The 16,563-nt window shown below is 36.5% G+C and overlaps 2 protein-coding genes across 2 annotated transcripts; both read left to right on the plus strand.

Moving 5' to 3' along the window:
* Positions 1 to 1,485: 1,485 nt before the first annotated feature.
* LOC122062657 (cold-regulated 413 inner membrane protein 1, chloroplastic-like) lies at positions 1,486 to 5,036 on the plus strand. Its single transcript, XM_042626302.1, has 6 exons — positions 1,486 to 1,755; positions 1,826 to 1,939; positions 2,938 to 3,033; positions 3,132 to 3,196; positions 4,510 to 4,579; positions 4,665 to 5,036. Exons 1-6 carry the CDS (start codon positions 1,589 to 1,591, stop codon positions 4,834 to 4,836), a joined length of 684 nt encoding a protein of 227 aa, XP_042482236.1. The 5' UTR covers positions 1,486 to 1,588; the 3' UTR covers positions 4,837 to 5,036.
* Positions 5,037 to 8,115: 3,079 nt separating this feature from the next.
* LOC122062666 (cold-regulated 413 inner membrane protein 1, chloroplastic-like) lies at positions 8,116 to 14,007 on the plus strand. Its single transcript, XM_042626310.1, has 6 exons — positions 8,116 to 8,120; positions 10,348 to 10,461; positions 11,456 to 11,551; positions 11,650 to 11,714; positions 13,464 to 13,533; positions 13,618 to 14,007. The coding sequence occupies exons 1-6, from the start codon at positions 8,116 to 8,118 to the stop codon at positions 13,787 to 13,789; spliced, it is 522 nt and encodes a 173-aa protein (XP_042482244.1). The 3' UTR covers positions 13,790 to 14,007.
* The last annotated feature ends 2,556 nt before the right edge of the window (positions 14,008 to 16,563 follow it).

The following is a 16,563-nucleotide window of genomic DNA, read 5'->3' on the forward strand; positions in this document are numbered from 1 at the left end:
TTCATGTATCTCAAACAAGGATTGTAAAAATCTCCAACCCCTGCATTTACTTTCAAATGTATGTCTAAGTATTTACATGTATGCTAGGTATAGGAGTTTGATACTGTAGACCTATGCTAGCATGTGCATCATTGTAGGGCATTGATATAAGCCCAATCTCAATTTTGTATTTGTTGTCCAGTGGATGCTGGACATAGGGATAGTGTATTCCTTGGCAGTTACCACTACCTATCTGCCATGGGTGTGGTTTCTCATATTATTCTGGGATAACTGGGGTGAAGATCCAGCCTATGTATGTCAAGGGTGAAAACTGAGAATGTATTCCCTATCTGTGGATGTAGTTATAAATGGTATTGAGTAGATGCTGAGTCCGACAGTGGGCATTACCCCATGCATATAGGCAGGTTAAAGCACATACATCTTGTGTTGTGATTGTGTATGCTTGCTTTGCATATTGGAGTGTTTCTCTGTAGGATGTGTGTGCACATTTGGCAGTGTGGATGTGCATATGATTGTGTATGTGTGAAGCAGTGGTTGTAGTGTAGGGGCTGCAAAATAGCTCTAGACAACAATACAGATTATGTGAATAAGCTCTGTGCAGCAGTGAGAGTTTTCAGTTGTCTACATAACAATTCTAAGTAGCATCAATAGACTATGACTGAGAGTGAACCATATCAGTTGGTGACTTGACAAAGAACCTACTGAGGGGAAGTTTTTAAATACACTGATTCAGCCCCTCCCCTCAGTGTCATACTGGACCTAGCAAATTTGTCATCCAAAATAATCACATGTATAGTTACTTAACTACATAAATTAAAAGCCACAAAGTTGAAAGTTATTATTGCATATAGTAATTAGATAACAAGGCTTTGTGTTATAGAGTATTTTAGAAATTCTTTTAGCTTAACAAATGTTAGATTTTTCTTCATTTGAATGATTTAATATGTTGATGCACACACACACAAAGGTCAAACTGAATGTGAACCAGTACTACAAATCGCATATAAATCAATTGTAAACCAAATAACAAAAATCAAATAAAAATCGATAAAACCCCAATCGTATGTAAAACAATTCTGATTTTACCTTATTTTTTCAGTATGATTTTAATTTCTTCCTTGTACACCAAATTAGAACCAAATCGAATGATCAAAATCATACCGTTTGACACCCCTACCCCATGGAATCCCAAAATTGTGCCTTATCTTCTGCCTCATGGAATCCATAGATTATGCCTATTTTCGTGGCAGAAGAACATAACTCACGTATCCATGGATCGAAATTCGCTCACAGTAGCACACGTTACCGACAGTCGAGACTCGATCTGGACGGCTTCGAAAAATCTTGGGTTCTACTGCTCTTGGAGTTTTCCTGCGGTCAAATCCCTCAAAGCTCTGCTGCACACGTGGTATATTACAAATCTCGAGGGGTCCACCACTACGTGTCAATTTCAATTTTAAGTTAACTCCATATAAGCTCCACACTTGGCCTCACTCTGTGTATTCTCCACTCTCTTTCTCTTCGACCATCGCCAACTCTGCAACTTCAGAAGAGACGAAGATAGTAATCAGAACAAAAAGGAGTAGTGATGTTATCTCTTACTCTTTCTCTCCCTCAGATTTCCTCTTCTCTTCGCAGGGATTCGTTTCCCTCTCGCTCTCCCTACTTGATTTCATCTCGTTCTCAGAGTAATAAACTCTGCTCTCCCTTCAACACCAATCTTCAATCAAATAACCTAATTTTTCATCCCCTCAGGTAAGATTTGTTTTCGTTTTAATTCTATCTATCTATCAAATCAGACATCTGAATCTCGTAATTCTTGTAGATTCTCACCCAAACATCAACAATTGAAGAGGAACAAGCGTGGATCTGGTGCCGTTTGTTATGCTGCTCCTCTCGCCCCTCGAACCCTTCAATGGGTCTGCGCCGTCGCCTCCGCGTAAGTATCTTGTCTCTCTAATCTTCTCCTGTTTTTTCATTCTGAATTTCTGATGATCCTGAGATGTTTAATGGAAGTAGTGATGATGGATGGCCAGATTCCCTTTTTCAATTTTTTTAAATAAATTATATTGTGTTTGTAATTCCATTAAAATTTCAAACAGAAATTCCCCCAAGAGGACCAGCTGTTGTGACTCTACTACTGCATCAACACTGATACTGTGACTGGTTGATTCAGGAAGAATTGATTTGTAAAATAAGTCAAATTACAGGATTTTTAAGCATAGTAAGACTACATGGTATAGTAATAAACTGAAAAAAATGGCATTCATGTACAACATAGACCAAATTGATAAATATAGCCAAGTTTCTTGTGGACCTAGTGAAACTGAGGTTCCTAACTCAACAAATCAATTTTCTTGAAATGCAAGAGTTTATGCTTTAATAGAATCACAAACTATAGATACAGTGACCCAGCAATTGTATACCATCCCCCACCCCCACACCCCCCACCCACCCCACAAAAAAAAAAAAAAAAAAAAAACCTCTTTTTCTTATGCCATTGTAAATCAACACAAACAGCACAAAGAGATTCTGACTGCCCTACCGTTGGAAAATTCTTGAAATAAAATCAAAGAAAATTTTCCCACCTTTATGTTTTGTGGAAGAACACTTACTACTATGATGATCCAGAGATCATTTTTTCATGTTTTTAGATTCCTTCTGCACTTAGATGAATAAGACTCGGTGTCCTTTTAAAGAGAACTTAATTAGTGAATGAAATAGGAGAGGACAAAATGCTCGAATCTTATAGTAAGAAGTTTAAGCCTTGCTGTCCTTGATAGTTGACCAGAAGTTTTGCTTCTTCTGTTACCATCAGAAATTTCTAATGGAATGTGGACCACTAGAATGAGAGACGTTTGTTTCAAGAGTTCATATTGTCTTCTTAATGTTGTAGGAAATTGAAATTATCTAACATATAATTGGACTTTTCTCTAGGATTCTGGTAGTTTCCAGGGGCACTGCAGTTCAAAAGTCATTTCTTGTTCCTTTGTTTGCTCTACAAGCACCTTCAAGCATTGTTTCATGGATCAAGTAAGTGATGCTAGTATCATCTTGATCTTTTTTTTTTTCCTTTTTTCTTCAGCAAGAAATTTATTATATATACTTTTCTATTTAATTTTATTTCACAGGAGTGAGTATGGTATATGGACTGCATTCTTGGCTCTTCTTGTTCGTCTCTTCTTCTCTATCCCTGGTGTGTATTACTTCTGAACCTGTCTTTCTTAGTTATGTTGGCCTAGCCTATAAGCCTCTTTGCAACACCTCTTTGCAACAACTAACAGCTAAAATGTTCACAACTGAATTAACAAGCATATTGTTTTTAGTCCTTCACCATATTTACTAGCATAACAGTTGCAATAACCATTATAATTTATTTTCTATTTGTTTACAACTTTTATATTCATCAACAAATATGAGAAAAAGGTCCCCATGATGCCGGAGTGGGGATTCCTTCCCATGCCCTCTCACATAATGGCCAGGGGCCCTCGCTGACATTTCTGTTCTCAGACAAAATGTGCAACCCTACTGAACGAGTCCATCTCCCGCCCTCTCATTGGTGTGGTTTGGTTTCACACTCTAGCATTGTAGGAAACCTCTCCCAATAAATATAATGTTGGTGTTTTTTTTTTTTTTTTTTTTTTCCTTTTATTTGGTCAAGTGTTACTCTGTTCAGAGTTAAACGTGAGAGAGGGTACAGAAAATAAAGTCATTCTGTTGAGAGAATGAGTTGGCAATCAAACTGCATGAGTTTTAGTGATTAACTGAAACCAGCTAGTATTATAGCGGTTCTCAGCACAAGTCACTTACAAACATTTTATTTTCCACCACCTTGAAAGGGCTGTCCTGGCCAGTCCAATTGTCCTTGGACGTAGGGTCCTCTGGATTGTTTACCATTGGCAGTTCCCTCATGGCTGCAGTGTACCATGCTGATGCAGGATCAAATAAAATCCCATAAGAAATGGGCTCAGTACACTCAAAGGGATTTCTAAGAAGCAAGGAGTTACAGAGTTTCCTGCTAGGAAAAGAAAATTCATAAATTGTGGTTCTTCAGAAACAGAGATCTTAGTATTTTTGTTCTATTTTTTTCAATATCATAAATTATCAGATGCTCATATATGCCAGTATATCCAATTTATAAACTTTAAATGTTTATCATATTTTCTTGCACGAGAATAAACTAGATTATTTTAGAAAAAATTTTCATAACATATGGTATGAACTGCACAGACATGTTGGATTATCTGGGTTCTTAAGGTCAGTATGGTGAAATTCCACAACCGTGTCTGAAACCAATACACCTCTGTCTATAAAAATTAGCTAAGCCACAATATCTAAAGGCTAAAGCAAAGTGAAAAAGAAAAATATAAAATATAAAAAATAAATAAAAATGATGGAAAAGGAAGGATGTTCAATCATATTTTGGTTTTGCCATAATTGCTTCCTCTATGATCTGTTGCAATAAATATATTAATGGAACATAATGAATGCACAATTCTTGGTTTTTAGGTGAACTTGAACTTCCTTTCATGGCATTGCTACTTGTGATTGTGGCTCCTTACCAAGTAATGAACCTAAGGTGAGTAAGTTTGTGAGAGATTATTTACTGGATTCTTCCCCTTCACTTAATCTTGTTCATGTTTCCTGGCTTTTTTTATGTGCAGAGGAACACAAGGAGGTGTAATTGCTTCTTTACTGATTGCGGCATACTTGGCTTACCAGCATTTCTCACGGGCAGGTAGCTTGCAAATTGCGTTTGACCAAGGATCAATCATTCCCACCTTAGCCGTCATCTGCATCACTGCTGTCCCAAGTTTGCTTTTAATTGGATTTTAATCTGATATTGTGATGTGAAATGTGGTACCTTGTGTAGCAGGTATGAATATAATCTAACTCATATCAAGAGAGAGAGAGAAAACATAAGGCCATTTTCTGTATCTTGGTTAGTTAAATATCGGTGTTGGCCTCAAAACTCTACGACATCATAATGGTGGCTTTTTTTTCCATTTGAAGTTAATATCTTTGCTTCTCATCTACCAGTAATCCATGCAACAAGAACTCCTCAGTCTCTGAAAATATTGCATTATGGGACATCAATATTGACACATTTACATAACCCTATATTATTTTCAGAAGTTTAGCACTGGGTGCTCTGTATCCATGTTAGACACCGGATACTCTTACGAGTTTCTTTCCTAGCATGTTAAAATCTGCCTCTATGGTATTATGGTTGTCTTGCAGTTTTAACTTTTTGCAATATGTAGGAGTATATCCTTTCCAGTTTTCATTATTTCTGCTTGGTTGTATCATGTATGTGTTTTGATCCAAAACTGTGCATAATAGTGGGAAGTTTTGTCTATCTGACACTATTAAGGCTCAACTTGTGACCAGAACAAACCATGATAAAAGGCAAAAAGCTGAAGGAAATGTAACTTCCTCTGGAGTATTCTTCAAAGTCATATATGTGTAGTTTTGGGTGAAATTTTATAGGGTTCTCTGAAAATGAAATGTGATCCATGTCCTTTTCAGGCCTTCCCATAATCATAAAAAATAATATTTTTTTTTCCTTTGTTTTGAGGGAATCTGTTTTTTCGTCGATGTAGATATTTAATGTTTTGCATATGTATAGGACCCATCTTCTAGTTGGTTCCAGTAGTAAAGTTTGTTCTCGGTCATTTCTTAGACCTGAGATTGAGTCCTCTCACCCCTTCACCTTGCACTGTGTGTACCTTTTCCCCACTCTCTTGTACACTGGACTTGGTTGGTTGTACATACCAGCTATGTGGCCAAGCTGGAGATGATGTAGCATAAACTGAAATTGTTGCCATCATATGATAATTATTAATATACAAAAATTTGATGACTTGTGTAGAATAACACTGATCTTCAAATTTTTGTATTTTAATAATTTTGGTAGATAACACTGATTCCTGCAAACATCAGTTGTCAAAGACCAACACCTCAAAATGAAGAGGTCATGAGTTCAACTCTCCTTGGGTCTAATTATTAATTAATTAATTAAATTAAAAAAAAAAAATCACCTAATACATTTTAAATGGGATTCGCCAGGGCTTCCTCTGGCTGGGACTAAATTTGTGCCTTCATGATCCCTACTTTATTGACTGCTGAAGAATGAGAAAGGATAGTAATTTCTCAGGCAGGCATGTGGTGCTTGGGCCCTCTGTAGAGTGGGAATTATGGTCATGGATTCATTGCTATTGGTGCAAGGCATGGAGGGCTTTATACGGCAACACATTAGAGAGGGGGGGGGGGGTCACCCTTCTTGGCCTTGTGGGGATCAATGTGTTAGCATACCTGCATACCTAAACATGTTTTATCAATCATTAATCAAGCCATGAAATAAAAATTGCAAAAGCAAGGCACATAAGAGGCATATTATCAAACAGTTGGCATGAAAGTCTTTCTATAGATGATATAAGTTTTAAACGTTTAGATTTGAAAATTTTAGTCATTGGAAATAGGAAATAACACGTCTTTTATCTAATCTTGGTGGGCTTGTAAGTAATGGAATTGCATTAATAAAAATTATTATATGTAGGTTAGTCATTTCATAATAAAAAGAGCAACCCAGTCTACGATGCTCCCACTACTGCAGTCTGCAAGGTCTGGGAGGGACAAATGTACGTTACCTCTCCTGCAAAAATCTTTGCTTTTCAGGAGAGGTTATTTCCAAGTTGTGGCCATATGTTACAATAGTGCAGCTTAGTCATTTCATAGTATTCCTCCTATTTTCATTGAACTATGAAGACAATGAGTTTCAGTGTTTCATTATAGAAGTGAATGGATTTAAACCATCATTTACTTGATTTAGACCAGTGACGCTCTCATGGTCTGTTTGGTTACTGGAATAAGGAAGAATTTACATGCTTATATTATCCTTGATTTTATCTCCCACCACCCCCCCAAAAAAAAAAAAAAAAACAGAAATGCATTGTTGAAATTATAACCATTGGAGTCCGTTGTTAGGCTTTAGTTATTTATTACAGGTTTATGTCATAATTTATAAGGCGTAACCAGTGCACAAAGATCTTGCCACTCTGGGGCATAGTTAGCAAATTCGGATTTGGGAATTATTCAGACGGAGAATTATCGGAATAATTCGATTGGTCAATTTAAGGGTTCGGTCAAAAAAGCAGACAAAATAAAAATCGGATTTAGATTCGGATTCGAGAATTATTTGATTACAAAAATAAAAGTCGGGCAAAAAATTTGGACTTTTTTTTTTTAAATTTATTGTATCTTTTTTATTTATCAAGTAATAAACTTGATATGTACACCTAGAAAGAGCAAATTACTGTAGTTCAAATATATAATACAATAAAAAACTAGGAAAAAGTTGTCATTGGGTGATGGAAACAATAGTTACAGTAATCCAATTTCTAAAGAAATTGTCGTGTAGGAATATAAAAGTTCAAAATCACATCATTCAATCCATGACTCACCTAGGTCCATGATTCCATCATCCATGCTTAAAAGGAAAAACTATTCTAAATAAAGCAAAACAACCACAAAAGCGTAAATATACAATTTTAAATGACAAGTAATTTTTACATAAGAAAGAATAAACTAAAATTTTTAAAAAGAAAGTAATTAACACAGAGAGGGCAGTTAGATACAATCAGAGAAAAACTCCTATGATAGATGATCTATGGTGATTTGTCATAGGAGTTTATCAAATGCAAATTATTTGAGATAATCCACACGTGCTGTAAAGATCCTTCTTTGTGATCTAGTAAGAATCTCTTAATTGCAGACAACCATGAGTTCCAACATCCAACACTTACTGTTTTCTCCTTTAAACAATCAAATTATTTTGGATTTTGCTGCCACTGGTCAGGAGGATGATTACTAACCCGTAGCCACAAGAGTCCGCAGGAAGGAAGTGGATCAAAAGTTCGGAACTCAGAAGGACTGAAGGAGTGAGGTCGCCGGTAGCCCATAGCCACAAGACGGCAAGAGTTCTTAGAACCAAAAGATGCCGTAACCGTAAGTGGAAAGTGGAAACCCAAAAGGCCAAACCGTGAGATGGGTCTACAAGCTGAGAAGCCTGAAATGTGTTAGTTTTTTCAGAGAGGGCGAGCCGGCAAGGCAGCGATGCTGTGAGCGGCGAGGCAGCAAGGTGGCAAGGTAGCGAGGCGACGATCGGTGAGGCAACGAGGCGGCGATCGGCGAGGCAACGAGGTGGCGAGCGGTGAGCCGACGAGGTGAAGACATTGGTTTTCAGAGAGGGTAAGAGATGGGAGAGATTTGGTTTCCAGAGAAAATCACGCGGACTTCAAAGTTCGGTTTTGGTTTTTTCTGTTTTTTTTTTTTTTTTTTTTTTTTTTTTTTTTTAAGTGGGTTAATGGTAACCGAATAATTCGGTTTAATCCGGTTCGTCATGATTTATTCGTGTTTTATATTCACTTTTGACCGTGAATTTTACCGATTCTTATTTGTTATTTGGATTCGATCAGAATTTTTCATTTAATACGGAAAAATTTGATTCGGCCGAATAATTTGCGAATTATTAGGCCAAATTGCTAACTAGGCTATCGGGTGGAGACCTAGAGAAAGTCATAATGTATGTAACTTTTATTCCTACTTCACGGAAGACTGTTTTCCAACTCTCAACACATTAAGCATAAATATTGTGTCACGAAGTGTACATATCTTAATTGCAGTAACGACACATTATGTTTATCAAAAAACTTCATATAATGAAACCAAAGTCGAATTGTTTATTGAACGATTATATAGTTCCTAAATAATTCCTTAGAAAATGCAGCATCGATAACACTATTCTCTAAAAAAAAAACAATAATAATAATAATAAGCAATTATTTAATATAAACTTACTCAGTATAAAAAAAATATTAATATTAACATATTCTATGTTTTTGAATTATGAATGATTGTTTTTAGAAAAGCACAAACAATTTCAACAATGTGGGATGAGGCCATTAGGATGTTAAAGATTTAGGAAGGTGTTATTTATTTATTTATTTGGATGAATAAATGTGTTATTTTTTTAATAGGAGAGGATTCCCTAAAAGGCAATGTAACCTTTGTGGATCAATGGGGGTACACACGAAAGCATCAACAGCTATGGGATTTATGTTTTTATAGGGGTGAGCAGTTACTTCACCCCTCCCTATGTTTGGGTGTAGGAGCCACGTTATCTTCTAGGTTTTTTTTCTTTTTTCTATGTTTTAAATATAAAATAAAACTTAATCGATTCAAATGCTTAAAACTAAACGAACCGTTTGTTAAATGGTCTAATTTTTAAATCAAAATCGAACCATTTATTAAATGATTTTTATAACTCCAATCTAAATAACTTGGTTCAGTTTTCAATCAACAGTTTGAATTTGATTTTCACACCCTAACACCCAACCCCAAACTAAAACAGTAAGAATTAGGATCTATCACTACCGATTATGATTTCACTGGTTCAATTTCGATTCTTTAAACCAGGATCTCGATTAATCCTTGCACGCCACACCCGAAAGGATTCACTGACCTTAACTACTGAAATGGTGGCGATGGTCGACACTGTTAAGGCTATGTTTGGTTATCTGAAAATGAAAAAAAAATTATATATATATATATATATATTTCAGTTTAAATAAAATAAAAATGGATGTATAAATCAATCATTGCATCATAACGAAAAATCATTCCTTATCATTCTAGCTACACACATTTGCGTCCACAAATCACAAGGGAATCCCACACCATGGATTTAAGAGACGGTATCAGTATGCCAAAACTGATTTGATCCCACCGATTCAAATTGGATCGGATTGGCATGTATCGATCAGTTTTTCCGTTATTTTATTTTAAGTATTATTTTTTTACTCTTTTACCCCTGAAACGATATGAATAATCGATCCGGATTAGTCAGGGTCGAGGATCAGTCTCTATTGATACCAATATGATACGGCCAATAGAATACCGATACTTGAAGCAATGCCCCCCCACTCCATATCAGTTTCTGTTATCTAGTTAGTCACTGGTCTCCTTCTATCGTATCCACTCCCTTTCCCTTCCGTCGGCCACTCTGCAACTGCAAAAGAGACTGAAGAGAGTAAATAAAACAAAAAGGAGCGGTGATGTTATCTCTTGCTCTCTCCCTCCCTCAGCTTTCCTCTTCTCTTCTCCGGGGTTCGTTCTCCTCTAGCTCTCCCCACCTGACTTCATCCCGTTATCAGAGGAATAAACTCTGCTCTCTCTTCAACTCCACTCACCAATGAAATAACCTAATTTTTCATCCCCTCTGGTAAGATTGATGTTAGCTTAATTCTATTGATCAAATCGGTCATCTGAATCTCGAAATGCTTGCAGATTCTCACCCAAGCATCAACAATTGAAGAGTAACAAGCGTGGATTCGGCCCCGTTTGCTACTCTGCTCCTCTCACCGCTCAAACCCTTCAATGGGTCTGCACCGTTGCGTTGGCGTAAGTATCTCGTCTCTCTTTCTCCTGTTTATCATTCTGATGATCCTGAGATGTTTATTCTTCTTGGCAGTAGATACCCTTTACTTATTTTCCAAACTTATATATATATATATTTACAGTGATTGTAATTTCCATTAAAATTTCAAACAGAAACTCCCTCAGGAGGACCGGATTTTCTAACTCTGCTGTATCCACACTGATACTCTTGTGGATTCACGAAGAATTTATTTGTAAAATGAGTCGAATCACACAAATTTAGCATAGTAAGTCTACATGCTCTAGTTCTACCCAAAAAAAAAGTCTACATGCTATGGTAATAACGGAGAAAATGGCATTCATGTATACCATAGACCAATGTGGACCTAGTGAATTGAGCTTCCAACCTCAAGTAATCATTTTCATGAACTGCAAGAGTTTATGTTTAGTCACACATAGGACTTGGATTGATAAGCCAATAAGAGAATCACAAACTATCATTTAGTGACCCAGTAATTTTAAACCATCACCCCCCCCCCCCACCCCCAAAACACACAGATAGATTCTGAACTACTCTACAGTTGGAAAAACACCATTATGTTACCTATCCCAAAAAAGTAATAAATAATAATAATAATAATTAAAAAAAAAAAAAAAAAAACCGCCTTTGTTTTGTGGAAGCAATTTTCAACTATGAGCAAATTCAAGAGATCATTTTTTTTTTTTTTAGATTCTTTCTGCACTTAGATGACTAAGCCCCAGTCCTTTTAAAGATAACTTTTATGTTGAATGAGAGAATGAAATTGGAGCGGAGAAAACACTCGAGTCTGAGTAAAAGGTCTAAGCCTTAGTGTCCTTGCTAGTTGACAAAATTTTGAATCCTCTGTTACCATCAGAAATTTCTAATGGAATGTTGACCACTGGAATAATAGAAATCCATTGTTTCAAGAATTCCTAGTATCTTCTAAATGCTTTAAAATATTGAAATTATCTAACAGATACTGACTTTTTCTTCTAGGGTTCTGGCAGTTTCCAGTGGCACTGCAGTTCAAAAGTCATTTATAGTTCCTTTATTTGCTCTACAAGCACCTTCAAGCATCTTCTCATGGATCAAGTAGGTGATACTAGCATCATCTTATCTTGATCTTTTTGTATTCCTTATTTCTTCGGCAAGAAACTTATTATATGAACATTTCTATGTTTAATTGACAGGAGCAACTATGGTAGTTGGACTGCATTCTTGGCTCTTCTTGTTCATCTTTTCTTCTTTATCCCTGGTGAGTATGTTGTTAAACCAGGTTGACCTCCTAAAATATTAGCTAATTTCTTCTGAACCTTTCTTACTTAGTTATGTTGACCTACAGCCTCTTTGCAAAAAAGCTAAAATTGTCACAACTGAAATAACAGGCATACTGTTTTCAGACCTTCCTTGTCATTCACTAACATACTCACCATGATAATGGTTATTCTTTTCTATTATTTTGCAACTTTTGTATTCATTAATAAATATATTAATTTGGGCAAGAGTTGCTTTTTTCAAAGTTTACCTAGAAAGAGAGGTTTTAAAGAAAAAAAGTCAATTCTGTTGGGGAGAATGAGTTAGCAATTTTCATCACAAGTCACTTAAAATTTTTTATCCCAAGCATCCAGGAAAAACAAAATATTTGATGGAAGAATGGGATATTGTTTTGAACAACCCATTCTAATAGGAATGTCCTATATCCTGAAATCAATTCATCAAGATGATAAAGATGCGGGCGTTCTAGTGGACATTATGTAGTTACCCAACAACCCCTTTAGAGGAAGGGCCAAGTAGGAGGTGTGTTGATGGAAAATAAATTGCATGCGTCGAATGTATCAGAGAAGGTAGGGTTCCCCTATAAACAATTCAAGCTAAAATTGGTTATTGTTACAAATAGTTCAAAGGCGAAAATTGAGTTATTCAGGTCCTAGTCACTATGAACGTATTTTCCCAATTGACGCGTCCCACAATGAAAGAAAAGATAGGCTATCTCTCTTTTAGAGTTATCGACCTACTAAAAAAATATTCTTGTGATAGGTCCCGTTCCTAGTCAAAAATATAGTGAAATTACTTTTCTTATTCTTTCACCAGATCCCACTACAAAGAAATTTATTTTATTTTATTTTTTTACTTCATGGTTTTGCACCACCTTGAAAGGGCTGTCCTGGCCAATCCAAAATGTCCTTGGACAGAGGGTCCATCAGATTGGTACCCTTGGCAGTTCCCTCATGGCCTGGAATGCACCATGCTGATGCAGGATCAAATAAAATCCCATAAGCAATGGGGTCAGTAGACTCAAAGGGACTTTCAAAGAAGCAAGGAATTACAAAGTTTCCCGCTAGGAAAAGACAATTCACAATTTGTGGTCCTTCTGGAACTGAGATCTTGTTAAGATTGTTCTTTTATTTCCATATTATAGAATTTTCATGGTAAGTACATTCCATTTATTGTCAGATGCTCATATATGCCAGTATACTTCTTGCACTAGCATGAACTAACTTTTTTAAAAAATATTTCTGATATGGAATAAACTGCATATACATGATGACAGCAATTGAGTGCCAATCCTCGGGCTTTATTTGTAAAGTCTCTATTCCTTGGTAATCGAAGCCCAAAGATCTATCAACTTGGCCTGCTTAGCCAGGCAGACAAAGGACAGTTCATCTTTTTTATTTCTCCTGCATTTTTTTTATTAAGTTTTTCACATTTACGATGAAATTTATGAGGATTGACCGGATTATCTGGGTTTTTAAGGTCAGTGTGTCGATATTCCACTGTTGTGCCTGAAACTGTCTGTGGACAAATTTAGTTTTGCCAGAAGACCTGAAGGCTAAAGCAATTTGAAAATAATAATAATATTAATGAAATAGATGGAAACGAAGGGAAGATATGCACAATGCATGTCTAATGTTCGATCATATTTTTGTCTTGCCATAATTTTCTATCATCCATTGCAATAATTAGGTTGATGGAACATATTGAATGAGCAATTCTTGGTTTCTAGGTGGACTCGTACTTCCTCTCACAGCATTGCTACTTGTGATTGTGGCTCCTTACCAAGTAATGAACCTAAGGTGAGTTTGAAGTGTGCGGGAGATTATTTACAGGATCCTTGCTTTTCAGTTAATCTTGTTCAAACTTCCTGTTTTGATGGGCAGAGGTACACAAGGAGGTGCAGTTGTTTCTTTAGTTATTGCAGCATACTTGGCTTACCAACATTTCTCACGGGCAGGTAGCTTGCAAAGTGCATTTGACCAAGGATCAATTATTGCCACCTTAGCCATCAAATGCATCACTGCTGTCCCATGTTTGCTTTTGATCTGTTCTTAATATCACTTTGTGGTGTCAGATGTGGTACCTAGTGTAACTGGCACATATATGAGCAAATACATATCAAGAGAGAGAAAAAGTAAGGCCATTTTCTGTATTTTGGTTGGTTTATGTATGTAATACCTCAATAATTAGGTACAGTTGAAGAAAGGGATGTAGCATGTGTTTTGTAATATGTGCATCGCGATGTTAGTAAAATATCGTTTTTGAGCCTCAAACATTACACCATCATAATTTTGGCTTTGCTTCTGCTTGTAGTTTGTCTCTCTTCTTCTCATCTATCTGTAAGCTATATCCAGCAGAACTGTTCAGTTCCTAAAAATAAAGCTTTATGTGACACCGGAATTGAAAATTATATTTTCTTCATAAGCCTATATAGAATACTCATGCGAGTTTATTGCCTAGTCTGTTATATATGCTTATATAGTTGGCTTGCAGTTTTTAACCATTTGCAATATTTAAGGAATATATACTTCCAATATGCACGATTTCTGCTTGGTTGTAGTGTTTTGATCCAAAAACTTTGCATAATTGTGAGAAGTTTTATCTGTCTTACACTATTAAAAGCTCAGATTGTAATTAGAACAAATCCTGATAAAAGCGAAAAAGTTGAAGGCAATTTAACTTGCTCTGGAGTATTCTTAAAAGTCCTAGCAGATTTGAAAGAAAAATAATAAACAGCCTGCTAGTAACAAAAATCTGGGCTTTGACATCTTGTCCATTGCTGAAATTAGGATGAGAGATCTGGACAATTTCATCCATCCAAATCTTTGATTTAACCAGGTTGACCAGTAAATATACTCAAGTTGCATTACTCAATTAAACTAAGGCTGTGTTTGGTATGCATTCTCTCCTACCAAAAAAAAAAATTTGTTATGCATTCTCAGAATAGATTCTAGGTCTAGAATGCATTCTGAAACAAGAAAATACAGAACAATTGGGTTTCAGAATACATTCTGAACCCAGAATATATTCCGAGAATGCATACCAAACACATCCTAAGTGCAGTTTTGGGTGAAATTTTACTAGGATTCTTCCTGACTTGCTGTAACATGAAATGAGATCCATGTTCTCTTCAAGATTTCCTAAAATCATACGAAAAATAAGACTCTTTTGTTCAGAGGGAATCTGTATTTTGTAGGTGTAGGACCCATCTTCTAGTTGGCTCCACTTGTAAAGTCGTGCCCTGTCATTTCTCAGACTTGAGACTGAGTCTTGCCTTCACCTTGCACTGTATGCGCCTCTCCCCACTCCTTCCCATCCCCCAAATCCCCCCCCCCCCCACCCCACCCACCCACCCCACCCCACCCCAAAAAAAAAGAAAGAAAAAAACTCTTGTATCCTGGATGCTGTGCTTTTATTAAGGTGAACACTGTTGGTTGTACATAGCAGCTCATGGGCCATGCTGGAGATGAACATAAACTGAAAATTTTTCCATTGAATAACAAATACTCCAGTATGAAAATTTGGTTTTTTGTGTAGAATAACATTGATACTTTCATTTGTAGTTTCGACAGACTTTGAGTTTGTTTTTGTGAACTTAGAAGGTCAAGGTTTGGCTGGTTATGGACTTGTTGGGTACATTAAAACCTGAACAGGTCTTGGTTTGGTTCACCTATGACATTATGTTTCCAATGAACATAGGCTGCATTTTAAATGGGATTTGGCGCCGGAGCTTCCTATTTGTCCCTTCATGAACCCCTACTTAATCCCCGATTATCAAACCGTTTGTTAACGTCCTTGTATGGTTATACCTTATTGAGAAAATCTAAGCTTGTTTCACCTGGAACAATTATTCGTAACCATGATTTATTTTCAGAGATCACCACAATTTCACACTAATCTTCCTTGTTGAATGTTGGGCCTACTGCTTTTGTTGACTTCTGAGGAATGAATAGGAAATAATCTGTCAGGCATGTGGTGCATGGACCCTCTGTTGAATAGGGAAGAACACCCCCCCCCCCTTTCCTCTTTCCTTTGGCTAGGATTTACTACGGAAATGGGGAACATATGTTTCTCCCTGAAGATATCTCTACTGTACTTATTAACTTTTCCTCCTCATTCGTAGTGAGGAATTCTTATCTGGTTTGAAAGATGGCCCAGTGACTCGTTCAGGCTGCAAAAACACCATGACTCAGCCCAGCCCAATTTCATGCATGACTTGAGATGCCAATGCAAGTCAAAAGTATCCTGATGAAGTGATGGGATTAATTGTAAAAATTCCTGTCATGGGCATTCTGGCTGTTGGAAAGATGAATTCCCCAGATATGGTACATGTGAAATGTAGTTTGGCTGACCATTTATGGTGTTTTTGCTTTTCTCTTGTTTTTTCAGTGGTTCTTATTGTTTAGACAAATCTGACTGTTTCAAATTATTTGAAAAACATCATTTTTATTTTTCTATGTTGAACTGGACTAAAAATATTCCATGATTAGATGATATGGATATTTTCACAAATTTGGTTGCCAACAGGCCACATGACAGAAAATCCTAGACAGTCAAGACTAACTGCTAGGTCTACACTTGAGTTTTTTTGCTCTTCTTTTCTTTCTGGAGAAACAATACGTACGGTCTTAAAATATACAGCTGTGCTTTGACAACAAGCATGGTGGGTTTTGCGAGGTTAAACAGAGGGATCTACAGTGTTTTGAATTCATGTCATGGCTGAGGTGCGCCCGTAAATTAGCATGTTCTCGGGTAGCATTTTCTCTTTCTTTTCTATGTGACTGACGAATGGGGGGGGGGGGGGTGTTGGTATTTTGAGAAGACTCCTG

The sequence above is a fragment of the Macadamia integrifolia genome, unplaced genomic scaffold (genome assembly GCF_013358625.1).
Source record: "Macadamia integrifolia cultivar HAES 741 unplaced genomic scaffold, SCU_Mint_v3 scaffold1081, whole genome shotgun sequence".
In the NCBI taxonomy this organism is placed as follows: domain Eukaryota; kingdom Viridiplantae; phylum Streptophyta; class Magnoliopsida; order Proteales; family Proteaceae; genus Macadamia; species Macadamia integrifolia.